This window comes from Sarcophilus harrisii, chromosome 3 (assembly GCF_902635505.1).
Source record: "Sarcophilus harrisii chromosome 3, mSarHar1.11, whole genome shotgun sequence".
Classification (NCBI taxonomy): Eukaryota; Metazoa; Chordata; class Mammalia; order Dasyuromorphia; family Dasyuridae; genus Sarcophilus; species Sarcophilus harrisii.
Genome location: NC_045428.1, coordinates 260,113,501 through 260,140,979, shown reverse-complemented (window position 1 = coordinate 260,140,979; position 27,479 = coordinate 260,113,501). Strand labels below are relative to the sequence as shown.

At 32.3% G+C, this 27,479-nt stretch overlaps 1 protein-coding gene across 10 annotated transcripts in view; it reads right to left on the bottom strand.

Annotated features, from left to right (window-relative positions):
• Positions 1–27,479, bottom strand: part of DMD (dystrophin) — a 2,285,006-nt gene that overhangs the window by 1,195,703 nt on the left and 1,061,824 nt on the right. For all 10 annotated transcript variants that reach the window (XM_031963631.1, XM_031963630.1, XM_031963635.1 and 7 more), the window contains one exon: positions 9,410–9,582. In XM_031963631.1, coding sequence (XP_031819491.1) covers positions 9,410–9,582 — 173 coding nt within the window. The remainder of the gene's footprint in view (positions 1–9,409; positions 9,583–27,479) is intronic.

Below are 27,479 nucleotides of genomic sequence, written 5' to 3'. Positions count from 1 at the left end.
TCAGTGTTGAGACTAGATCTAAGTCACATGATCCCTATTCACAGTCTTGAACTCTAGGTTACAGGAGGTGACGGAAAGTTAGTGAAGTTGCAGGAAGTGACATGACCTGTGTGAGGTGGACGACATTGGTGGTCATTGGTCAAGGATGGTTATGTTCTTTTGCTTATCCAATGAAAAGGCTTGGGTCTTTTTCCTATTTAACCAGCTGTTCTACTTCTGACTGGATTCAGGGGCACATGGCAGAAGTTGGAATAACTCCCTGGTGCTTCTGGACCTCTCCCTGCAGGGATTAAATAAATACTTTCTCTTTGTACCTGAAGATATCTCTGATTAATTAATTTGAGAAAGGGGGTCTAGCATCCGTTCTACACATTTCTAACTCCTAGTTTCATGTCACATGCAAATTGGATAAGAAAACTATTTTTTCCAATATTTTTTCAAAATTCTATTCTCATTAGGATTTTTAGCATCTCTGAAATTTGTTATTGTAGGAGAATGCTAGTAAATCACAAACATTTGGGAAGATCAGTTAGTGAGAGAACTCGACTATTTTTAGTTATCAATTATACTCAAAATATATTTGAGGGACATTGAGATTTATTTTCAACGGATATGGTAATAAAAACTAGCATTTTGGTAGATTGAGGAATGTGGCAGAACTAAATGGAGTGAGTTAATGACTATTCAGAAATACTGAATTGGTTCAGCATGAGAGTACTCTAATTTTGGTTGAAAGGTTAGGGCATCTCTATAGAAGAAATTAGGTGATTTGAAAAATTTACTTGGGATAGGTGGGGGGTGGGGAAGGAAAACAGAGGGGGTGAGGGGAAAGAGAGAGAAAGAAAGACTGAGAGAATACAAATTAAACTGTTTTCAGTACTATCTGTATAACCAAAGAGATAGCTCTCCAGAGGTTTCATATCCCTATGGTATGTCTCTACTTGGCCAATATAGGCCAAAATTTTCTGCGTAAGAATGCAGGACATTTTGGCCACTGGTAAGGCAATACTCTTAACTTTGGTAGGAATACTGGACTATATAACTCCCCAAAATAGGTGAGGAGATGCAAGGCTAAAATGAAAATGAAAAGATTTTCAAATCAATAGTCCAGGGCCATCAGAAAGAATATGCTAGTACCCAAAATAATATTCATACTATTTTGATTTATGACCATGAGATAGTAATTAATTTTCTCATTGAAATTTCTCTGCTGAGGGTTAGCATGATAAATTTGAGTTGAGGGCTAAAGGGAAAGGATAAAATTATTTATAAGGCACCTAATATGTGCAAGGTTTTGTGCTAATTGCTTTATAAATATTATTTCTGTGAACTGAAAATTCAAAGAACTTTGAGAGAACAACTTAGAGCTACGGGCTAATCTTATAAGAGATTATTAATCAAGGTTAGATTCAGAGAAAATTCAGAAAGAATTTTCAGAATTTGAATGGCTCAAATCGAATAATAAACTGAGGAGTCATCTTAAATGTTATTGAATTATTCTGTGGGCTCTTCTCGAGGGAGAAAAAGGTCATCAAAGGTTACAGGCAACAGTTTTGAGTTTTTCTTCTATACAAATTGTCCATGTTCCTTTTCTTTTTCTGTTATGGTTATATAAATTTGTTCTTACTAACTTACCATGGGGCTACTGTAGGGAGAATATGTCCCTGCTTTACAGGCAGAATTCTATGTTATTATTATTCTTGCTTTGCTGTTTAGCAAATATTTCTGATTAACACTTACTGGAATACAATTGGCTGACTTATTAAGTGACAAATACACTGATGGGGGCTCAGGAGATAGACTGTACAATGGTGAATTCCCCCTAATAGAGTTACCTTCAGAAAGCTGAGGGAGTTATAGAAGTATAGCTACCTTATTGGGGAGCCCTACAAATTTCCAAGGCAAGTTAGGATGAACAAATCATCAAAAATGAGGAAGAGAAGAGAAAAGGACATTCAAGTGACTTACTAGATCTACCCAAAGATCAATTCATATACTGTCTCCTATGGGAAGTCACTCTTAATTTTGTAGTTGTTGGTGCTCACACCTTCTCAAATTATCACATTTATACTTAGCTATTTAGATTTTTGTATACCCACTAGAAGGTAAGTTTCTTAGAGGCAGGTTTTATTTTAAGATTTGTCTATACATATTCAGTGCTCTTTGTTACAGTTTGTTAGACTGGCTTGGTATAGAAATGTATGATTTCTAAGAAATTTCTTAGGTTTAATTAATATAAAAAACAACTCCATGGATACATTTGTATATTCATACCTAAATATACACAGATGTGTACGTATGAATTTTTCAATAGGAGGTATATAACTATAATATTTAAATGGAAGAATACAAATGAATTTCAAATGTATGCATGTATAGATATCTGATTTTAAATATGGCTATATTTATATATTTTTAAATATTTGAATTTTCTTTCTAGTTATTTTCTGATCAACTAAAGCAAGTTTCAAACTAAAGTAGTTATGAACTAAAAAAGATTTACAGGAACATTCTAAAGACATTTAAGATATAAGACAAATTATCCTGCCTGAAATGGTAATCACAAAAAGCATTTCTCTCAGAATCACTTGAGTGCTCTGGAGACTAAGAAAAGGAACATCTAGATGGTAATTTGAAGGGCATATTTAAACTACCATTTAAGTGTTTTTCAAATAAATCTCATGAAACAAATACAGATGTTCACCTTCACTAAATTCCTTTATGTTTAACTTTAATGAGTTATATTTTAATAAAATTTGCATTGAGAATTAATTAAAATTAATAATACTTAACAAAATATGCTTAAATTTATATTCAAAAGTAAACAAATTAACAATGATCAAGGTCTGTTTTAAGTAACTAATTCTACTGTCACACCATACTTGAAAAACATTTATTCTTATTTCTAAAGTCACATTACTAATCATGTACTAATGTTTATTATTTGGGCATTGATAAACATAAATTAAATTCATTGTGTTTTAACTTTCTTACCTTAAAATGCTTTTTGGACAGTAAAGCTCATTGTAGATATCAGGAAGTAGACCAATCCTATGATTTATTTTGTGAATAATCAATCAGTTAACAAAAATTTAAGTATTATTTAATCTCAGGCATTGTGTTAGACCTTAGAATAACTTTTACATACAAAGTACCTTGCCATTTATTTGCTTCAGTTTTCTCAACTATAAAATGGTGATTGTAAGATTACCTATATTTCAGAGTTGTTTTGAAGATTTAATAAGATAATATTTATAAAGTGCTTAGCATGTGCCTAGAATAATGGGTTATATATTATTGTTGTTGATGTTGCTGCTGCTGTTAATAATATGAAAATAATAAGAAGATTTTTATAAAAGACAATATCAAGTATACATTTCACTGGAAAATGAGGGGGGCTGTTTATGAGATAAGAAAGACAACTGATATACCAAGTATTACATTAGTATCCACAAAGTATTCAAAGAATCAGAGAAAAATCTCTAACACATGAAGTTGTTCTTTTATGTAAGATTTATGAAAAGATGGGGGCAAGGATGGTATAGGTTGGTACTGCATAGAAAACTTGCATTTTGTATTAAAAATGAGAATATTTCTCCTAATGAGATTCTGGATCCATTGAAGTATTCTAAGTGTACTTTAACCATTGACCCATTGTATGTAAAGTAAAATAAAACAGGGGGCTACTGAAAGACATTTACTAAGTGCTAATTATTTCTTTGACAAGTAAGGATTAAGTTATAGAATATAGGGTGAAATTCACACTTGAAAAGGAAGAGCAGTATAAGTCACCAGAGAGAGTGCAAAGAGTAAGGGAGTATTAAATTGAAATATGAAAGAATGTAAGTTCTAGAAAAGATAAGGAATGACAGGTTATTAAAATGTGTTTTTCATAATGTTTGAGATGGTTCAGTTTTTAATATATACTTCATACTCATATTTTCAAAGTAACAACTTTCATCACTATTTTATTTACCATCAAATGTTATTTGTTACCTACATGTACAATTGTGAGCATTATATAAATTTTTAAAATTCATGATTCCTAGAGGAGAAGATAAATGTGTAGAAGAACTGATAATGAGTTATATCACAAACAGGAAAGAATTTCTTAACAAGCATACAAAAAAGAAACATTTATAATGTGGAGATCATTATTACATGTATGCTAATGTGTATGTATGTATGTATGTGTGTGTGTGTGTGTGTGTGTGTGTGTGTGTGTATCTGTGTTTGTGTGTTGCCTTGGAATGCAAAGTCTTTTCTGTGACTTCAGTCAAGGGGAAATGTTTATCTTGTTTTCTTTAGATATGTCTAACATACACATAATTACATTCTACAATTGCTATCGCCACATCTATTGAAAACTCAGAAGAAAAAAAATTCTTATCAATTTAGTCTTCAGCACTGTCAAAAGATTCATCATTGGAAATGGATCTAACTTTATCAATGGAAATGTTATTAAATAAGAAGCCTTATTTGCTTTTACAGGAAATTTTTTCTATCTTCTCTATGTCATCTTTACTATTAGAATATATATACTATTTGATAGCAGGAACTCTCTTTTATTTTTATATCTTTAGTGCTTTTTATAATAGTAATTAATTAATGTTCATTAATTCATGTCAACTTATAGTCATACATTTAACTTTTTTTTTTTTACAAAGAAGGTAAATGATGACAATACTTTGTTAATTTTTCTAAAAGACATCCTGTTCCTGATGGAATAAATCTATGAAACCAAACTTGTAGATGATAAAGAAGTGGTCAGTATCAGAAGAGTGAAAAAAAATTGGAGGCACTTACTTAATCCTTACTGAAATACACATTCTCTTCTTTTATACCCTTTCCATTCTATTTCTCAGAAAAAAAATTCAAGAGTTATTTTTTTACAGAGTTAGGCAAAGATATCTAATTAGGTTTTCTGGGAAATTATGTTCTTTTCACTTCCATGCCACCTACAATCTCTTCATTGTCTTCCATGTTTTGATATCAATAGCAAAGAAAACCATTTGGTACTTGTACACAAATCAGGAAAAGTAAAGGCAGATCATTACACATAAATCTTTGTACGTGGCTGAGACCAAGGCTGAAGCACCGTTGTTAATCTTGTCCTGAGCTGTCAGCATCTTATATGTGTTTATCATGTATCTTTCCCGCTATGGATGGCACTGTGACTAAGGGAAGAGCCCTGCTGAATGCTGTTAGAGTTGAATATCTCAGTTAGCAAAAGATGACCCTGGAAATATTCCCAGATTATGCATCTGTCTCTCTAACTTCCATTTTAGAGGATACAATCAAATAGTGATAACCCAAAAATTAGTGTATTATTATTTCCCTTTGGATAGTACAAGATTTATTTTTTCCTGTGTTATCAAGAGAGGAAAAAAAGGTTACTGAATGTTCTGCTAAAAATGCTAATTGAAATAGCAATTGTGCATGAGATTACAGTGTGGTCTCAATTTATGCAGACAGTTTCTAGAGTCAGAAATTAGATGTGATCTGATATGTGTGTGTGTATGTGTGTGTGTGTGTGTAAACATACATTCTAGATGATATTTCCTTCTTTGGAATGAATTCTCCCTCTTTCTTTCCCCCTCCCTCTCTCTGATGTGTTCTCTCTCTCTCTCTCTCTTTCTCTCTCTCTCTCTCTCTCTCTCTCTCTCTCTCTCTCTCTCTCTCTCTCTCTTTCTCTTTCTGTCTCTGTCTCTTTTTTGTGTCCTGTTACAAGAAAGACACTTGAATATATATCATTTGAGTCAAGTCAAATGATATAGTAGCTCAGGTTCAAAACAAACATGACTAAGGTGAAAATCTTTCCATCCTTTAAGCATTATAGATATGTTCAAATCCAGGCTTTTTTGGTAGTGTGGATCCAAGGGTATGATGAGTTTAGAGATAATTTATCTATCCTAGAATATGTCTGATAGTATATAGTTCCCTCCTGAAATTAGGCGAAGGAGTGTGGAGTGATATTTTATATTTACATGTATGTACATGTATGTACAGATATAATTTATTTTTATAAATTAATTCAATTTTCCTGATGCAAAACAAGACTGTATTTACTCTTTGAATCTGAGAGAGAGAGCTAGTTTATGGAATGAACACATACATCAAATTTAATTTCTATTTACTCTTTACAAGACAGAGCTAGAGAGAGGAGGGGAGAAGGAGAAACGGAAGTGAGGAAGAAAGAGAATCTACTGGAGGAGATGGAAAAAAAAATGTGATCAAGAGTACATGACCTTGGGGTAGCTAGGTGGCATAGTGGATAGAGCACCAGCACTGAACCTGAGTTCAAATCTGACCTCAGACAGTTAACACTTCATAGCTGTGTGATCCTGGGCAAGTCACTTAACCTCAATTCACTCAGCCAAAATTGGGAATGATGCCAAGGGGTTTTGAAGAGGAGGGGATAAGAGCAAGCTGAGAGCAAATAGCCTCTATTTTCCCAGCAAAGTTTGAGATGAGCATTTTTGCTTTTAGAGTACTAAAAGCAGTTGTGTGGCATGTTTTTTAGAATAAAGAAAAGGTTTGGAACAAAAATGGAAATAGAGTCCAGGTGTCAGAGCTGAACTTTTAGTATTTATTCCACATGCACATAGCTTCCCTATGCTGCCCACAACACTTTCAAGTGCTCCAGAACTAGATTAAAATATTTTTGTGAAATTTTAAACTAAGAAATAAAACATACAATATAACACATATAATATTACATGTTCAACTAAGCTTCCCCATAGGGATCCTTATTCATGGATTAGTGGTCTCCCATTTCCCCTGGAGGCTGACACCATTGGGGAAAAAATCAATTAAAGAGTAGAAAAATTATCTCCCTGAAGTTGAGAATAGATAACATACACTTATAATAGTCCCATTTAATATAAATAAACTATAGAGAAGATATAAAATAAAGAGAAAAGTCTTTGCTCCTAGAATTATCTTAGATGTTAGATTGTAAAGAAATATTATAAAGATAATTCTATGAGGAATAACTATTATGAAGAGAATTTTTTTTTGTCTTAACTACAGAAGAACTGAAATCACTAAGAGAAGTGAAATAGAGAAATCTTTCCTTTTTAAGCTTGTAAACAGGAACTAAATTGTATGTGAATTTTTTTTAACAAACCTCATGGTCAGGGTTGTGGTGTCTCTGGTCTTAGTCTTCCTCACAGTAAAAATACTATTTTATCCTTTTATGTGTTTCATTACTGATTATATTTTTTAATAGAGTTCATATACAGTGGCTTTAATATTTATTTAATTAAAGAATCTTAAGAGGCTTTCTGATTGAAGAAATATGAAAAAATATTACCGGGAAGATTTCTCTAGTTTATTTAATATTGAGTAAACTTGAGTAGAGATTTGAACCAAATCATTAGTTAATGAAACCTAAGTTGATTTACAAATTAAAAAAAATTAAAACATATGCTTAGATCACATTAGAGTTCAGAATCATGACTAATTAAGTGAATGAATCAAACAGCTCTGAGTTAAGGAATGATCTACAAGTGAATATGGTTGATCCTAGAAACCTGGCTGGAATGCTTTGTAGTTTATGTATCTTTTACATTTGATTTTTTCAAGGACCCTGTGAGGTAAGTAGTGCAAATATAATTAGATAAGTAAATTGAGATTTAAAGGGAAGAGGAGATAGACCTGTGGTCATAGAATTAGGAAATGGATTTGAATCTCAGTCTATAAATGAAAACATTTACTTTCCCCACTACATTACAATATGAGGAGTGGTCTTAACCACCCTGCTCTCTACACACCCTCTCTTCCCCCACCCCCAAAAGGTAAAGCACAATATCCTGAGGTCAGTGCTGTTAAAATATTACATTTCCTGAGTCTCATATAATGCTCATTGAAGCCTTTATGACTGAAGAGGCTATTCCTTTTCAGGAAAGGAAACTATTGGAAAATATGTTTATTTGTTGGGTTTTCTTCCCTCCAGGTGGAAAAAGTGACTGAAGGGTTGTTGAGAAAGAAACTGAGGTTCTTGTAGACAGTCCGGAGATCCTCAGAGAGAAGAGGAATGGGAAAGAATATAGAACACCCAGCAGCCAATAACAAATTCCAAGTGAAGAAGGGTGTTGCTTATCTCTAACTGAATATAAGAATGAATAGTTGGAGCCCTGTTTGGCTCATTAACCCAGTAAACTAGTATCCCCTTTTTACTCCTCACCTTTTATCTTCACCCTCACCTCCTTGAATGGCAAACTAGCATCACTGATCTTTAAATTGTGTTTATTTTCTGTTTTTTAAAGGAATTTGTCTTAAAATAATGATTATTAATTGATTTGCTATAAGAATAGCAAGAAATAGTATAGCTAAGTTGCACATTGAAATAAATTAGGAAGTTAGGAAGACTCATCTTCACAAAGTGAAACCTGGACTCAGACAGTTATTAGCTATGTGATCCTGAGCAAGTCACTTACTTAATCCTGTTTGACTTAGTTCTTTATGTATAAAATGAACTGGAGAAGGAAATAGCAAACTATTCTAGTACCTTTGCCAGAAAAAAACCAAATAGAATCACAAAAAGTCAGGACTGAAATTACTCCACAACAACAACCGTGCAATGAAGGAAAGACCCAAAGTTAAATGGAGACTAAATGCAATAGATTTAATTATATGTTCTTCATCTCCTCTATGACTATTGAAAGAAGACCTTAATTTAGTAATCAATAAATATTTATTAATCACTATACTAGAGATGTAAATCAAATGAATAAAATGATCCCTAGCTTCAAGAAGTATACATTCTAAAGAGAGAGACAAATCTATAATATAAACAGACTATATGTAAAGACAATAAATTCAAGTAGGGAGGCAGGCTGTAGCTCAGGGTATAAAAGAGGAAATGTAGAAAGCGAAACTTCAACTGTGTAGGTGCTTGCTATGTTGAGTTATGTTTAACTATCATGGACCAGAATTTTAAAAATTTCTATTTATTGATTCCCTTAGTTAAATCAACAACAACAACAAATTATTCAATAGTATAGAATTTGGCAGGAAGAATAAAAAGTACCCTCCTAAAGTCAATAAGGTTGGAAAAGTTATGTAAAATTTTGCCGGTGATAGGATCCATTCAAATAATCCATAGCTTTAGGCATTAAAACAAAAGTATAATAACATTGTAATTAAAATTAGGTTTAAATTAATACATGTATACATGTAAATATATACATATATAATTAAGGAGACATGCTTAAATTACAGTCAAATGCTTCTATTACATTTATCTTCTCACAACAAAGATTAAAACTTAATGTAAAGAAATATTTTAAAATCAATTTCCAACTTAAAGCAGATGAGATTTGATTCCTGCACTCTTACCTGTTCCAGAAAATAAAGTTCAAAAAACAAGTACAATTCAAGACAATAAACTGGAAAAGTTACCTACCCTTGTCGATCCTTATATATCTTGTTAACTGTCTCCCACTGCAAATTGAGTTGAGTTAGAGCTTCTTTTATCTTAGTAGCTTCCACAGGTATAGCATTTTGTAAGGCTGCTGTCTTCTTATTGTGAATGACATCAACCTGACTTGAAATTCTTTGCAAATTGTCCTTCACATTCTGCAATATTGAGATACAGTGGAGAAAATAACATTAGAATAAATCTGATTATAATTATAAGAAATTTAGTAGCCTTATAAATAAGCAATTCTCCTATAAATATTCAATGTTAAAATTCAAGATAATTGGGGGGAGATGAGAGAGGGCAGTAGGGGTATAGTAATGATTTAATTTTTAAAAAAGCTACAATCACTCATACATTCATTGTTGGAAGGAAGATCTGAGTCATTTCATTCAACTCAATATATGCAATAATGCATTCTATATCAAAATGTATTTCCTTTTTAATTTCAATTTTTAAGCAAATTATGACTCTAATAATACATTCAAATGCCTCTTCAAATAGTTAGAGGCAAATGTTTTTCTTTTTTCTTTTCTAGGCTAAATATTCTTAATTCATTTAGATAGCCTTCATATTTTAGTCTCACTGTCTCTTGATATGTTTTATATTTAAAAAAAATAAATGAAACTTCTGGGGATAGAGCCAAGTTGGCAGAGTGAAGCCAGGAAGCTGTTTGATCTCTCCCAGTTTCCCTAGAAAACTACATGAAACCCATCCTTGAAACAAAGTCTGATGAATGAAACCACTCTCCAACTGATGATTTGGAAAAACTTGAAGAAAGGTCAGTCTCACTGGATGAGACTGGGATGTTCAGCCTAGCTCTGACAGCATTTGGGAAAGCCAGTGAGAGGGGTTTAATTAGAGAGGATCAGCAACTGAGACACTCAGTGATCACTCAATAGTGGAGCAAACCAATATGACCTTACCCACTCCCAACTCAGAAAGCAAATTCTGGAAAACCAGGGTTTTTCTTGGAAAGAACAGATAAAGATACCATCTGCAAACATAGTGGCTTGTGTGCTCAAAGCAAAGGCTCAGAACTGCCCAGGAAGCTTGGGACAGTGTCCACTTCATCCCAAAAGTAGAGGTCAACCAATAAAGTAAAAAAAAAATGAAATACCAAAAGAAAAGGTAAGAAAATGAACAAGAAACAGAAAAGAACCTTGACCAGAGAAAGCTACTATGGTGACAGGAAAGACCAAAACACCAACTCAGACAAGGACAAAAGGTGCACAGAAGAAATCTCAAAAAATGATACGAATTGGTCTCAAGCCCAAAGAGGCTTTTTGGAAGGGCTCATAAAAGACAAATAAGAGAGGTAAAAGAAAAAATGAGAAAAGAAATGAGAGAATCAACAGCTTGAAAAAGGAAGGAAAATTTTGATTGAAGAAAATAACTATTTAAAAAATACAATTGGCTAAATGCCAAAAAAAGAAAAAAAGAAAGAAAAGAAAACCACACCTTCAAAAATAGAATTAACCAAATAAAAAAAGAGAGACACAAAAGGTAACTGAAGAAAATGACACATTAAAAACTAGAACAGGGCAAATAGAAGGTAGTGACTCTATAAGACAGAAAGAATCACTTAATCAAATTAAAAAGAATGGGAAAAATGGAAGAAATTGTGAAATTGTGAAAAACAGCCAACCTGGACAATAGATCCAGAAGATACGTTTAAAGATTATTGTCCTACCTGGGAGAAAAAAAAAAGCTTGGATAACATTCTTTAAGAGATCATCAAATAAAACTGCTCCAATATTTTAGAAATAAAGGGGGGGAATACTTGTTGAAAAAATCCATTGATCACCTTCAGAAAGAGATCCCACAAGGAAAAACCCAAGGGACATTGTTGTGAAATTCTAGAACTACAATCGCAAGCAAAAAATACTGAACTCTGCCAGACAAAAACAATTAAAATATGAAGGAGCAAACCTTGTCAGGATTATCCAGGATTATCTAGGATCTGGCAGCTTCTACAATAAAGGATTAGAGTGCCTGCAATGCCATATTCCAGAAGGCAAAGAACCTGGGAGGATGTGGTGATGAATTGACACAGATGTGATGGTATCAAAGAAAAAGAAAGGAAAGGGTGGAAAAATTTCTGAAGGGGAAGAAGAGGAAAAGAGAGACAGAACAAATTGGATCACATGAAGAGGAGCAAAGTATTGCTTCTATTGCAATTTAGAGTAAAAGGGGAGGGTAATGAGCATTGTTGGAAGCTTGATTCCATCAGTTTTGACTCTAAGAGGAAGTAACTGAATCATTCAGTTGGGTTTAGAAATTTATCTACCCCTATAAAGAAGTAGGATGAGAAAGAGGAAAGAAAAGGAAAAAGCAAGATAGAAAGGAGAGCAGAAACACTAGGGAAAAAGGTAAAAGAAGGGAGGAAGAAGTGATAGAAGATAAGGTTAGTGGATGGGATGGGTACTACTAAGAGAAGGGAGAGAGGGTGATAGATATAAGGTAGTGGGTGTGCTGGGTAAAAATCACTACTAAGGACAGAGTGGAAAGAGAGAATAAAAGTATATAAAGAGACAAAATAGGACAGAGGGAAATATAGAGCTATAGCAATAACTGTGGATGTAAATGGGATGAACTCTCCCATCAAACAGAAGCAAAACTCAGAATGGAATAAAAAACAGAATCCTTTAAAAAAAAAAAAGCAGAGGTAGCAATTCTGATCTGAGATAAAGCAAAAGTAAAAATAGTTCTAATGAAAAAAGAGGAGGAAGGAAAGTAAATCTTGATAAAAGGTACTAGTAATGATATTAAATGTATATGCACGAAGTTGTAGATCATACAAATTATTAGAGAAGATATTAAGCCAGTTATAGGAACAAATAGACAGCAAAACTATATTAAAGAAGGATTTCAACCTTACCCTCTCAGAATCAAACAAATCTGACCATAAAATAAACAAAAAAGACTAAGAAATCCTAGAAAACCCAGATATGATAGACCTCTGGAGAAAACTGATTAGGGACAGAAAAGAATACATCATTTCTTGACAGTACATGGCACCTCCACAAAAATTGACCATGTATTAGGGCATAGAAACCTCAAATCAAATTAGAATAAAATCAGAATCAAATGCAGAAAGGCAAAAATAGTAAATGCTTCCTTTTCAGACTACAATGAAATAAAATTATATTCAATAAATGGCAGGTAAAGATAGACTAAAAACCAAATGGAAATTAAATAATCTAATTCCAAAGAATGGGTGGATCAAATAACAAATTACACAAACAATCCATAATTTCATCTAAAAGAATGAAAATAATGAGAAAACATATCAAAACCTATGGGATGCAGCCAAAGCAGTTCTGAAGGGGAAATTTTATATCTCTAAATAGGTACATGAATAAAATAGAGAAAGAGGAGAACAATGAATTGGGCATGCAACTAAATAAAAGCTAGGAAAAGAACAAACTAAAAAAACCCAGTTAAATATTAAATTAGAAATTCTGAAACTCAAAGGGGAGATTAATAAAATAAAAATAAAATTGAAACCATTGAACTGTCTAATAAAATTAGATTTGGTTTATGAAAAAAACAAAATAGATAAACCTTTGTTTAATTTGATTAGAAAAAAGAAAAAAATAAATCATCAACTTCAAAAATGAAAAGGGTGAACTTACCACCAATGACAAAGAAATTAAAGCAAAAATTAGCAATAATAATAAAGCTGTTTTTCCTGTATAGCAGGAAGTCTGACAAACTAACTGAGATGAATGAATATTGACAAAAATATAAATTGCCCAGATTAACAGAAGAAGAAATTAACTACTGAAACAGTCCCATTAAAAAAAAAAGAAATTAACAAGCCATTAATAAACTCCCTATGAAAAAATCTCCAAGGCCAGATGGATTCACAAATGAATTCTACCTAACACCAAACGAATAGTTAATTATAATACCATGTTAACTATCTGGAAGAATAAGTAATGAAGGTGTCCTGCCAAATTCCTTCTGTGATACAAATATGGTACCGATATCTAAATCATGAAGAGCTAAAACAGAGAAAGAAAATTATGGACCAATCTCCCTAATGAATATTGATGCAAAAATTTTAAACAAAATATAAGCAAAGAGACTACAGCAACTTATCATAAGGATAATACCCTATGACCAAATGAGATTTATGCCAGGAATACAGGGCTAGTTCAAAATCAGGAAAACTATTACCATAATACACCAGATCAATAATAAAACCAACAGAAATCATAAGATAATCTCAATAGAAGTAGAATAAGCTTTTGACAAAATATAGTATCCACTTATTAAAAACTCGAGAGAGTATAGGAATAAAAGGAGTTTTCCTTAAAATGAGAAGCAGTATCTATCTAAAAGGAACAGCAAGCATTATTTGTAAAACTCCCACTAAGATCAGGGATGAAAAAAGGATGCCCATCACCACCACTATTATTCAACATTGCATTAAAAATTTTGGCTTTAAGCAAAAAAAGGGGAATTTAAAAAATTAGAATGCAATGAGTAAATAAAACTATTACTCTTTGCAGATGTTATGATGATATAATTAGAGAATCCTAGAAAATTATGCAAAAACTTACTGAAAACAAGTCACAGTTTTAACAGTTACAGGATATTAAAATAAACCCACACAAATCATCAGCATTTCTATATATTACTGAAAAAAAGCCCATCAATAAGAAATAGAAATTCCATTTAAAATTACTGTAAACAAAAGAAAATATGTGAGGCCCTACTAACCAAGACAAACCCAAGGAACTATATGAATATAATTATAAAACAGTTAACACATAAATAAAGCCAGACCCAAACAATTGGGAAAATGTCAGTTGCTCCTGGATAGGCCAAGTTACTATAATAAAAATAATTTTAACTGGGACACTGATACATTGTTGGTGGAACTGTGAATGGATCCAATGATTCTGGAGAGCAATTTGGAACTATGCTCAAAAAGTTATCAAATTGTGCACACCCTCTGATCTAACAGTGTTTCTTCGGTTTATATCCCAAAGAGATCTTAAAGAAGGGAAATGTACCAAAATATTGGTGGCAGCCCTCTTTGTAGTGGCAAGAAACTGAAAACTGAGTGGATGCCCATCAATTGGAGAATGGTTGAATAAATTATGGGATATGAATGTTATGGAATATTATTGTTCTGTAAAAAATGACTAGCAGGATGATTTCAGAGAGGGTTGGAGAGACCTACATGAACTGATGCTAACTGAAATGATCAGAACCAGGAGATCATTATACACAGCAACAACAAGACTATATGACAATCAATTCTGATGGAGTGGCTCTCTTGAACAATGAGATGATTCAAACCAATTCCACTTATTTGGTGATGAAGAGCGCCATCTACACCCAGAGAGAGAAATGTGGGAAGAGAGTGTAAACTACAACATAGCATGTTCACTCTCTCTGCTGTTATTTGCTTACATTTTGTTTTCTTTCTCAGTTTCTCTTTTGCTTCCTTCTTGATCTGATTTTTTTTTGTGCAGCAAGATAACTGTATAAATATTTATACATATATTGGATTTGATGTGTATTTTAATATATTTAACATGTATGGGACTACCTGCCAGCTAGGATAAAGGGTGGGGAGAAGGAGAGGAAAATTTGGAACAAAAGATTTTGCAAGGGTCAATGTTGAAAAAATTACCCATGGACACTAATACACTGTTGGTGGAACTGTGAATACATACAGCCATTCTGGAGAGCAATTTGGAACTATGCTCAAAAAGTTATCAAACTTGCATGCCCTTTGATCCAGCAGTGCTACTACTGGGCTTATACCCCAAAGAGATACTAAAGAAGGGAAAGGGACCTGTATGTGTCAAAATGTTTGTGACAGCCCTGTCTGTAGTGTCTAGAAACTGGAAAATGAATGGATGTCCATCAATTGGAGAATGGTTGGTTAAACTGTGGTATATGAATGTTATGGAATATTATTTTTCTGTAAGAAATGACCAGCAGGATGAATACAGAGAGGCTTGGAGAGGCTTACATGAACTGATGCTAAGTGAAATGAACAGAACCAGGAGATCATTATATACTTCAACAACGATACTGTATGAGGATGTATTCTGATAGAAGTGGATTTCTTCAACAAAGAGATCTAACTCAGTTCCAATTGATCAGTGATGAACAGAAACAGCCACACCGAAAGAAAGAACACTGGGAAATGAATGTACTGTTTGCATTTTTGATTTTCTTCCCAGATTATTTTTACCTTCTGAATCCAATTCTTCCTGTGCAACAAGAGAACTGTTTAGTTCTGCACACATATATTGTATCTACGCTATACTGTGCCATATTTAACATGTATAGGACTACTTGTCATCTGGGGGAGGGGGGGTGGGAGGGAGGGGAAAAGTCGGAACAGAAGTGAGTGCAAGGGATAATGTTGTAAAAAAATTACCCAGGCATGGGTTCTGTCAATAAAAAGTTATAATTATGAAAAAAAAGAAAAAATTACCCAGACATATGTTTTGTAAATAAAAAACTGTAATAAAAAATGGCAATTTTGCCTAAATTGATTTACTTGTTCAGTTCCATACCATTCAAACTGGCAAAACATTATTTTATAGAACTAGAAAAATAATAAAATTCACCTGGAAGAAGAACACATCAAGACAAGGGGATTAGTGAAAAAAAAATACAAAGAATGATGGCTTAGTAATACCAGACCTAAAATTTTATTATAAAGCATAACTCATCAAATCCATTTGATACTGGCTAAGAAAAAGAGAGGCTGATCAGTGGAATAGATCAGATACACACACACATATATAATAATCTAATTTTGACCAACTCCCAAACTCCAGCTTCTTGAATAAGAACTCACTATTTGAGAAAAATTATTGTGAAAACTAGAAAATAATAAGTCAGAAACTCAGCATAGATCTATATCTCATAACCCTTTCCATTATGCTTGTTTTATTTCTTAAGTTCAAAATAAATAAGATAAAATTTTAAAAAATAAAATAGTACTTCACATGTAGGAATAGAAATCAAATGCAGAAATACAAAAATCCCTCAGAGTACAATGTCCTAAATATTGTCATCCAAGGCCTTGTTATTGTCAAAAGGAAATTTGACTGAAAGATTACATGAAATTTGTCACAGTGATGAATCAAAATTTAATCTGTAAGGGAGATAGACAATTAAAAAAATGAATGGTACTTCATTTAATAGTATATTTATGTAAATTTTTATGATTCTAAAACACTAATTTAGGTGTTACAACAACCTGTAAGATAATGGTAAATAAAATCATCTTAGAAGCAAGAACACATGGGTTCAAATTCTGCTTCTAAAATATATAGGTAGTATTATCTTGGGTAAATAACTTAGTTTATTAATGTTTTAGGCTGCTCTCTAAGATGATAAATTTCAGAAAAGGTGACAATTTGAATTGGTAGAGGGAGCTACTTCATTTAGAACTTTCTTTCACTAATGAAACCAAAAGCCCATTCCCTATTCTCATTTTACAGTTGAGGAAATTGAAGTGAAAAGACCTTCCATAAGTCATAAAGTTAGTAAGAATTTTTCTAGTATTCTGATGCTAAGATCAGTGCTCTTTTAGATTAAAGCTAAGAACCAAAGATGACTTTGTCAGTTTTGCTTAATGCTCATCATTCAAGTGCAAAAGAAAATATTACTGTCCTTAGATTTCATTTTATCTTAATAGGCAGAGAAATAATTTTGCTTTCAAAATTCTTGAATAAATGGTTGAAACTGGATGATTGTAATTATTACAACAAATCTTCATTTTCTCCTTAACCCACTATCATATATATAGCTTCTGTCTCCAAAACTAACAATATACTTTGTATAAGTCACCATTAATCTTTTTAAAAACTAAATCTATTGACTTTTTTTCCAAAGTCCTCATTAAATATTGATGAATTAAACTTTCTCTTCCTCCCTCCCTTCATCCATTTCTTCCTTCCTTCTTAATAGTCACATACATTATATGTATTCCCATTTCAAAACCCTTGTTCCTACTATTTCTCCCACTTGAAGTGCTTTGGCTTTTCTTCTCTATCCAAATTGCATTTATCCTTCTGAATCAAATCCACAAAAGCCTTTTACACAAACATTCCTTGACTATTACAGTCTATATCACTGACTAACTGACTATGATGGCATCACCTCCCTAATGTCATACTCTTTTTTTTTCTTTTACAGAGGACAAACAATAACCAGATCAATATCTCTTTTTTTCTGAATTCATATAGAAGTAGTTTTGACAAATGATTATTTTCTGATTTTTATTATTCTGTTTCTCCAACTACATATAATAAATTCTGAGCAAGATCAAAATATGTGGATCATAGAATGTATTCATTTGCATCCCTTCCTTGCTTCCTTTCTATTTCAAAGTATTTTAAAGTCGTATTTTATTTATTTTAAAATTGAATTGTCTTTGTCCTGATAGTCATAAAGTAGAAATTCTCAAAGACACTATATTTGAACATAGCTAAACAAAATCAGTGAAAATGAATCTTTGCTTTTAAGTGATGATATTTCTGACTCTTGGTGAGAGGAGAACAAAATTGGAATAGTAAAGACCTGTGAGGTAAAACATAAATCACAATTTTTGTAAGAATATTGCCAAAGAAAGAAATATTGCTGTTAGAAATTGCATCATTAAACTTCAGTTTTAATAGGTATGTGATCTCATTCATTAATCTATTCTTTCCATCAGTACAAATTTAAAATTTCTAGTATTTTCCCTTACTGTGCAGTTTCTGCCACAGATCTGGCACAGAAACACCTACTTTTGATCTTCCCACCTTTTCTATACACATCAGCCAAGTAACTGAATCATACCTCTGCTCTCTCTCAATCTTTTCATGAAACTAGACTATCTTTTCTTCTGATTATATTACATCTTAGGTGGCATCCTAGTGACATTTTCTATGTCTAGGTAATGACTGAGACCTATTCATGTTCATTGTACATCTTTCAATTGTCCCCAGATCATCTGTAATTAATTCTTTGGAGATGCTAAAGGTTCCAAGATTCAAATATGCTCCAGCAAAAAGATGGAATCTTTTTTGTAGGGAAATAAATTCAGACCACTCTAAGAACTGTGTACTTTCCACAAAACTAATTCAATAACTATGCTATCTTCCTTCTGAGCTCTAGGCACTGTTCCTTGTCAATTTGTAATGCCTAATCTAAATGTATACTTTATTGACCCTCCATGGAATGGATATTCAAATAATTTTCATTATATAGACAACATGGATTTTTATCCATTTAGTTTTTCCTACTTGTATTATAATGGCAATTTTATTTTCTCATTAAGTAAATGTAATGTTCTAAAGCTTGATGAAAGCACACAACCTTACCTAAACAAGAATATCTGGAGTTATCTGCATCTGTAAGCATCATGTAGGCCTATCATCCAGTTTTGGGGTTTGATGGAAGTGATAAAATTTAGTAAGGGGGGTAGGGGAGTTTAGTGGTAAGAAACTGTTATAGATTTTGTTTGTCTTTATTTTCGTTTTAAACACACATGCACACACATACACATATACACACACACATACACATACACACATACACACACATACACATACACACATACACACACAGTTATCTGTATTCTCATTATCTGTAGGAAATTCTTTTTTTGGACACTTTGCTGGACATTTTCCATAACAATGGCAGATACTTTTGCTAAGTATGTGCCTCACCATTTTATGTCTAACTTAAAATAAATGGGTCATTGAATACTTGTTTCTGTGAAATATATATCAAAATGTTGTATATACCAATGACTTGTTTAAAGTTGTGTTTTATTTAGCTGAGATAAAAGCTTTACTTGCATTCAATGATTCACTTTATATCCTTTCTATGTGATCCAATATGGAAGACTATTAATGGATGCTTGACTGTTTTCCTTCTTATTTACACTTGAAAGTCACTAAGTAATGGATATTGGTAGATATTTGTCATCCCATGTAAGGCTTAGGTGAGTGATTTTAAAAGTTCTGAGCTGCTGTAGCCCATGCAGATTTGGTGAACACATGCTATATACCAATATGTTAAACTCCCAGTAATAGGGGAGCCGCCAGGCAGCTGATAGATCAGGACCTAGAGTCAGAAAGACTGAATTAAAACTTGATTTCAGAAATTTATTAGCTGCAGGAACCATAATAAATTATTTAACATCTGCTTGTCATGTTTTTCTCAATAATACCTGACATATAATACCTGACTTAAAGGATTGTGAGAATCAGATTATGTAATAGTGATTTTTTAAAAAGTACTTAGTACAGTGCTTGCTACATAGTAGATGCTATAGAAATGTTCTTTCTCTTCCCTTCTCCAAATCTGCCCAAGGAAGGTAAACTAACATAAGGAAGGGTGAATCAAGCCTATAAATAGGACTTGTTATCCAGTGTGGATGAGACAGGAAAACTCATTCTTTTTTGTTTTTAAGTCACAAGTCACCTCCTTTTTGTACTTCATTGTCTAAGAGGACCTTTGAGATCATGAAGGTAATGACTTAACTTGCACATAAATTGAATATGAGTCAGCAGGAAAGTCATCAGCCTCACTCTATCCTCCAGAGTTATTGAAGTCCAGTGGCAAGATAAAGTTTGAGAAGACTAAAAAAAATCCCAGGATATAGTGGGTGACCTTGGCCTTTATAAATTAAGGTCTTTCTCAGTTCTCAGTTTGTCTTAAGCCACATCCATTCAATGCTGAAGGACTGGGTAAGAGTTGAGATAAAAAATGTTTCAATTCACCACCTACATAAAAGATATGAATGGAAGACCCTTAGAGTTTCTGGTTAGAATGGAAAATAATTGATATTTTCATTGTAAGTCTTCAAAACCTAAATAGTGAGTCACAGAAGCTTGGGTTGGAGTTGTTGAACATTCAATGAAAGCCAGAGCGATTTGGAAGCAAGTAGCTCCATTTAAAAGTCAAAAAACATGAACAGGCAGTTTCCAGACAAATTAAAGCTATCCATAGTTACATGGGAAGAAATACTCTAAATCACTATTGTCTAGAGGTATGCAAATTAAAACAACTATGATATAGCACTCACACCTTCCAGATTGGATAATATGACAAAAAAGGAAAACTATAAATGTTAGAGAGGTTGTGGGAAAATTGGAACACTAATGTATTCTTAGTGAAATTGTACATTGTTGGAATTGTGACCAAAGAGTTATAAAACCTTTTCATCCATCAATGTCACTGCCAAATTTGTATTCCAAAGATATCCAAAAAAAGGAGAGGTGTGGAAAAAATGTTTGTACAAAAATAATTACAGCAGTTCCTTTTGTGGTGGCTAAAAATCAGAAATCAAGATGGTGCCCATCAATTAAAGAGTGGCTGATCAAGTTGTGATGGAATGTTATTGTGCTATAAGAAATGACAAGCAGGATAATTTCAGAAAATCTTGGAAAAACTTAGATGAATTGATGCTTAGGGAAATGAACAGAACTAAGAGAACATTGTATACAGTAACAGCAGTATTGTATGATAAAGAACTGTGATTGGCTTAGCTATTTTCAGCAATACAATAATCCAAAACAATCAGAAAGTACTCATGATGAAACATTTGAGAAATATTAGTCTAACATTTATTGAATTGTTGAATGACTTTTTAAAAAAAGTAATTTAAAGTCACTATTTCTTCCTTGACTAGACTGGTTCTCATACTTCTCAAAATATGCATCTTATTTTCATATAGATCAAAAATGTTCATAGTTATTGATTTCTTTTTTGTCACCTTTTAAGATAGTAATATTGCACATTTTTTGGCCTATTCTGTCTTACCTTTTGTGACATAGTTGGTAAAAATTATCTATCAATGTTTCTAAAGTAAAGTTTGCTTCAAGATGTATTTCCTTTATATTTTTCATCTTATCCAATTATTTTTATTGATTTCATCTGCCTAAGTTATATTTACATTTTTTAGACTACACTTGTTTGAATCCAAATGGGGTAGTTCTCTCATTAATGATAAAATTTAATCATTTTGGAAATGCTGAGATATTTGTTCTAATTTCTATTTGTTGATTTTCTGCCAAATGTTTCCCAATATTTTTGGAATGACATGGCTTAGTTGGGTGTTGTGCCAAACTCTCTATACATATACCTTTTTTTCAATTATTTTTTTTTATGAGGCAATACTATACACAAACACCTACCACCTTTTTTCAGGTTTTTTTTTAAAGTTTGATTAATATTACTTTATCTTTCTATCACTTCTCAATATTTCCTGATCTTTTCCCAGTATTGGAACTCTCCCTGTTTTCCCCAAAGTACATTTAGCTATGTCTAAAATCAATTATTTCATTCTATGTCTCTAGTAGACCATCAACATTGGTCATATTGTTTTTAATATAAAGAAGTTACTTGTAATGGGCTGAGGTTTGAGCTGATGCACTGAGGTCCCAAGTACATGAGGCTAGATAGTAATTGGGCTATACTCTATTAATATACATGATTGGATAAAGAATGGTCCCTGCCCACTCTCCCTGCAAGTCCTGATGTGTTGTATAGGAAATGACGATTTTGGTGGGTGGAGGCAGAGAGAGAGCGAGGAAGACAAGTGGGTGAGATTGGGCTGGGTTGGAGACTCAGAGCTGCTGGTTGTGTGGCTGCTGGTCTAGCTAGCTTCTTGACTCAGCTGCACACATTGCTATCGCCGATTCTCTTCCACCTCCGATCCTTCTTTACTGAGAATAAAGACTGACGATTTTCCCCTAACCTGAATTCCTGTCTCGTGCTGATCTTAAAATACACGATCTTAACAGTTACTTAAGGGATTTTTCTAAATAGACTAAAGAATAGATTATATAGGACCTATCTAAAGAAAGCAACAACTGACAAAAGTTCATCAATCATTTAGATGGAATTATGGGGCATTGGATAAAAGTAACATATAATACACTGGGAACTTATATTGATTAGCTGTGTAAAAGACCATCATGTTCCTAGTAGCCTTTAACATCTAACAAAAGAGTTTAGTCTTCAATTTTTTTCATCTTCATTCTTTTTCAGTGGCATTTAATGGAACAGCAGCTAACAGCATCCAAGGAAACTTAATCTAGTTTTGAATTTGAAATGAATCAGTGAGAAGACTGAAGAACTAAGAACTGTGATCCTTTTTAGGAGGTAGAAGGCTCTAGATGAAACTCCTGTTGAGTCTAAGGTATGGGTTTCAGTTCTTTCAAAATGATAAGTAGATTGATTGATAGAGCTATAGATCGCTAGATCAATATAGAGAGACAGATCAATAGATAGAGAGACAGAAAGGCAGATAGATAGATAGATTGATAGGTAGGTAGATAGGTAAGTAGGTAAATAGACTGATAACAGTACCCTAGACTAGGATTTCAGTTGAGCCTGAAGCTGAAGACATCAGAGATCATGGCCAAGTATTAGAACTATAAACCTTTCCTGGGAGCAGGTCTAGAAGGACATTTGAAGCAAAGCATTGATTTAAAATACTGGATTTCATAAGGAACAATGCAGGTAAATAGTGAAAAGATAGGAGAGAGGGGGACAAAAATACTGGAGGGATAAATTGTCTTGGCCATATATGTTGTCTATATGTAAGTCTTTTTGCTTATGAATTCTAAGGAATATAGATAGATATAGATATAAACACAAATATACATATATATACATTGTGTATACTTGTATCTTTTTCTATATCTATACTGATATTCTGTGTATTTATGGGACAGTGTACCTCAGTTTTATGTGAAAGTGTTTTTTGCTACTTTTCTTACTATGCCATTTCAAAAATGCCTTACTTTGAGCTAATTTTGTTCTCTAGATATAAAAAGTTAAATACACTCATAGAATTTTAAAAGATAATATTTTAGAGTACTTTGTAAACATGTGTAATAGTCTCTTGGGGAACCTACTCTTTGAGGATAAACTGAAGAGAGTATTCCAAAGAGCTACTATCCCAAAGAGTATTTACAATTTATTGGCTAAGGTGTTTTCTGGAATCTTTTGACCTCACTGTGTTGACTTCTATTTTTCTATCCCCAGTGCCTAGTACAGTTTCTGAAATATAGGAAGTGTCTAATAAATGTTTATTGGTGAACTGAAGTAACTTAAATTTTATAAGCAAAGTTGATAAACAAAATCTATACTTTTTTGTCCATTTCTCATCTTTTAGTATCATTGGTTTAATGGAATAATGTAGATTAAATTGAATATTGAAACTATATAAATACTAAGTTATTAAATTTAAATTAAATATAAAAATATTGAAACTTTATAAAGTGTTTTCTCATTATTTTATTTTTGCTAATTGATGATGATCTTTAACTTTCCACTAATCAATGCTTTAATTGAATAGAGACGACTGATTTCATTTACAGTATGGAAAGGGACAGTCATTTTCCTTTTTTGGAATATTCACAGAATTTGTCAGTTGGTTCTTTACTTGAAGGAACTATTTAATGTATATATAGTTTTTTAGTAGTCTTCAAACCATTGACTTCAACTTGAGCCATAATTTTGATTATAGCTTATTGTTGTTATCCTCCCTTGTGCTCACTTTCTTATTGAAGTCATCAATTTGGTTAAAAGGATGTTGTCAAGTTCTTTTAATAATTTTATGCTTTTAATTTTAATAATTAATTTATGAATTATAATTTTTCTTCATGATTAAAGGAATATAACCAGGTACCACATAAAATGATTACTGTTTTCTTTGGATAACTGATGAAATCAACTCTGCCAACTCCTGAAATTTTCTTCTACTTTCTGATTTTATTTACTACAGGAAATGTTAATATTAAGGTGGCTCATTCTCCCTTTACAAACATTTTATTGATAGCTTTGTTTTATATTACCTTTATTTCCAAACATATGTCTCTCTTGTACCTAATCCAGAATTTTTGTTACATCTCTTGCAACAAAGAAAAGAAGGGAGTAACAACAGTTCAGCAAAAGTAATCAGCATTAATGACTGACAGTAAATGCATTAAATTACAAAAAAAAAAAAAAAAAAAACTTTTAGCAATAAATTTTAATTTTTATACTATCCCAGTATCAATTTTTTATATTTATGTATAAAAACCATTACATTAAATTAACATTATAAGACATATACTTATAGAGAGAGCATTCATATATATTCCCTTTTTATATGCATAGATCCTACCCTACTCCCACTCACAAGTCAGGTATGCTTTCTCATCTCTTATTCTGGACCAATTCTGGTCATTATAATTACAAATTATTCAGTTTCATGATTTCTTCTCACACTACAATTTTAATCATTGTATATAAATTGTGAATATTATTTTCCTGTCCCTGTATACTGAAACTTCATGCACAGTATTTCATTTTGCATTATTTTGTTATATTTCTTTATATTATTTATATCATAATTTCTTAGACTACAATAATATTCTAATTCTATTATATTAAAGAACCACCATTTGATTAGCCATTCCTAAATTATGTTCATCACCTTCCAGTTTCTTATTGCTGATTTAGTTCACTTACTTCAATAAGATAACTCCTTGATCATTGGACAAAGTGCATACATTTATAGTACTAAAATTTTCTTTTTTGTATATGTGTTCTTAGCATGTATCATATTGTTTTATCTATAATAATTGCTTAATAATGCTTGCTGAATTTAATTGAACATTGAAGACAGTATTTAATGGGAGTGCTAAAAGGTGCGTGATTCCTATGATTTTCTACATTCCTTATGACCATTTCACCACACTCATTGAAAAGCCACACAAGACTGAATAGTATTTGTATCTTAAATGATTATTTCATGATTTGCCATAGCCAGCAAATTAATCATGTTGTGGTCAATTTACAAATAGGAACTTGTCTGTACTTACTTATGTTTATCTTTAAATAATACCAACTAAAAATAGCTAACATTTATATAAGGCTTTAATGACAACAAGGCATTTTTGTCATTAAAGCCTTATGTATTTAATTTAATACTTGCAACAGCTCTGAGAGGTAGGTTCTATTATTATCTCCATTTAACAGAAGTGGAAATTCAGGCAGACAGAGGTTAAGTGAATTACCCAGATTCATATAGCCAGTGTCCAAATCAGCATTTGAACTCAGATCTTCCTAATTACTGGTTCTATTCTTCATCCACTGTACTTCCTAAGTGTCTCATTAGATAGTTGTCTAATTAGGCATGTTGTCAAGCCTATATTCAACTTTCATAGATTTATATAACCTATAAAAAAGTTACATTTTAACACAGATATAATAGTTACCTCAACACCATAGGACATTAGGACTTTGTGAAAATTATATATACAAATAATAGTTATTGGCATATAACTAACGACCAAGAAAATGAAATGTAGCTGTAAATAATAGACACAATTGTGTAAGATTCAGAAATAGATCCTATAAAATACTACACTTCATTATGGGTAGTGAACCAGAATAGAGTAAAGTTCAATATCTATCACAGAAAGGAATTTCGGTATCTCCCTGATGCACATATTCTTTCTGTCCTTTAGAGAGTTATCTTTGAGAAAATTCAAGGGACATTCAGGCATGCAGAAAATACTCTGGCTTAACAGTGATCAGTCACTACTGAAGCTTTCTTGGTGTAGGAAGTTGGGGAATGACTCATGATTAGGCTATTTTACACACAATGGAACTTTTTTTTTTTTTTTAACAACTTGTATTACAAACTACCTCAGGAAAAGAACAAAGATTTTAGAGATCCAGAAACATAAATCTTTAATATGTTTTATTAGAAAAATAAGAATACATTATCTTCCTCTGTTAATCCATAATGTAATTACAGTTGGATATGGTTGTATGGTTAGACATATAATTAACATACACATGATGTATAAAACCATTAAAAAGATCATGGTATATTATTTTTTTAGAAATATAAAAATTAACAACATAATCCTAGAAATTATCTAGAATATTGTGACCATATTTTTTTTTTCTTTTAATCAAACCTTTTTGTATTAAGCTTGGTGAAAACTCCCTTTTGGAAACTAAAAGAAAAAGTGAAACAAAGGACTCAAACCTTGCTCATCTTTGCAAATGAAATAAAGGAAGAAGTTTTACATAAATACACAGTACATACTTACAAACACATTCCCAGTGATTTTTCTAATTTTTTAATTTTTCTTTTTGCATTTTGGAAACTAATTTTTTTTCTCAATGTGAATTTTTATCTTTACAGATCACTATCTGCTGTCTTCCCTGTGTAACAAGTTTAATGTACCTCAATATTGCGTAACTTGACTGGTTTTGGGACTGACCGTTTTTAAGGTGATTTTTCTCTTTCTCTCTCTAAATCAAAATTTAATCATTTATAACTTCTGCCCATTGGATTTTATGCTACTTCAGAAGCTATGAAGAATTTTTTTTTCTCTTATATGTAGTAATTGAATATAAGACATTGAGAACAGGGATTATATGTCTTCTGCATTTGATTTCTGAGTTCCTGGAATATAGTAGGTGATCAACTAATGTTGGTTCATTAGTTAAATTCAAATATTTTTTATCATATTTCAAATCTCTTTATTCTTCTCTTCTCTAGGCTCAATAGCAGAGAATCTATTGATTTCCTTTCTCCAACTTTAGTATTCCTATTTTGTGATACTCAGTATTATTACAACATGTACGCAATGGGCTGAGGCTTGAGTTGATGCACTGAGGTCCCAAGCACATGAGACTAAATAGTAATTGGACCATACTCTATTAATATATATGCTTGGAGAAAGAATGGCCCTCGCCCCCTCTCTGTGCAAGTCCTGATGTGTTGTATAGGAAATGACGATTTTGGTGGATGGAGGCAGAGGGGCAGGAAAAGAGGTGGAGAGAGACTGCTGGCTGGGTTCTGGTCTGGTGGGTTCTGGTCTCCTGGCTTCTGGTCTAGCTGGCTTCTTACCTCCAATTCCCTTTTACCTCCGATCCTTCTTCACCTCTACTGAGAATAAAGATTGAAGATTTTCCCTTAACCTGAATTCCTGATTCCGGCTGATTTTAAAATATGTGGTCATCACACATGTAGGAGTTGCAAGTTTAATCCATACATTGG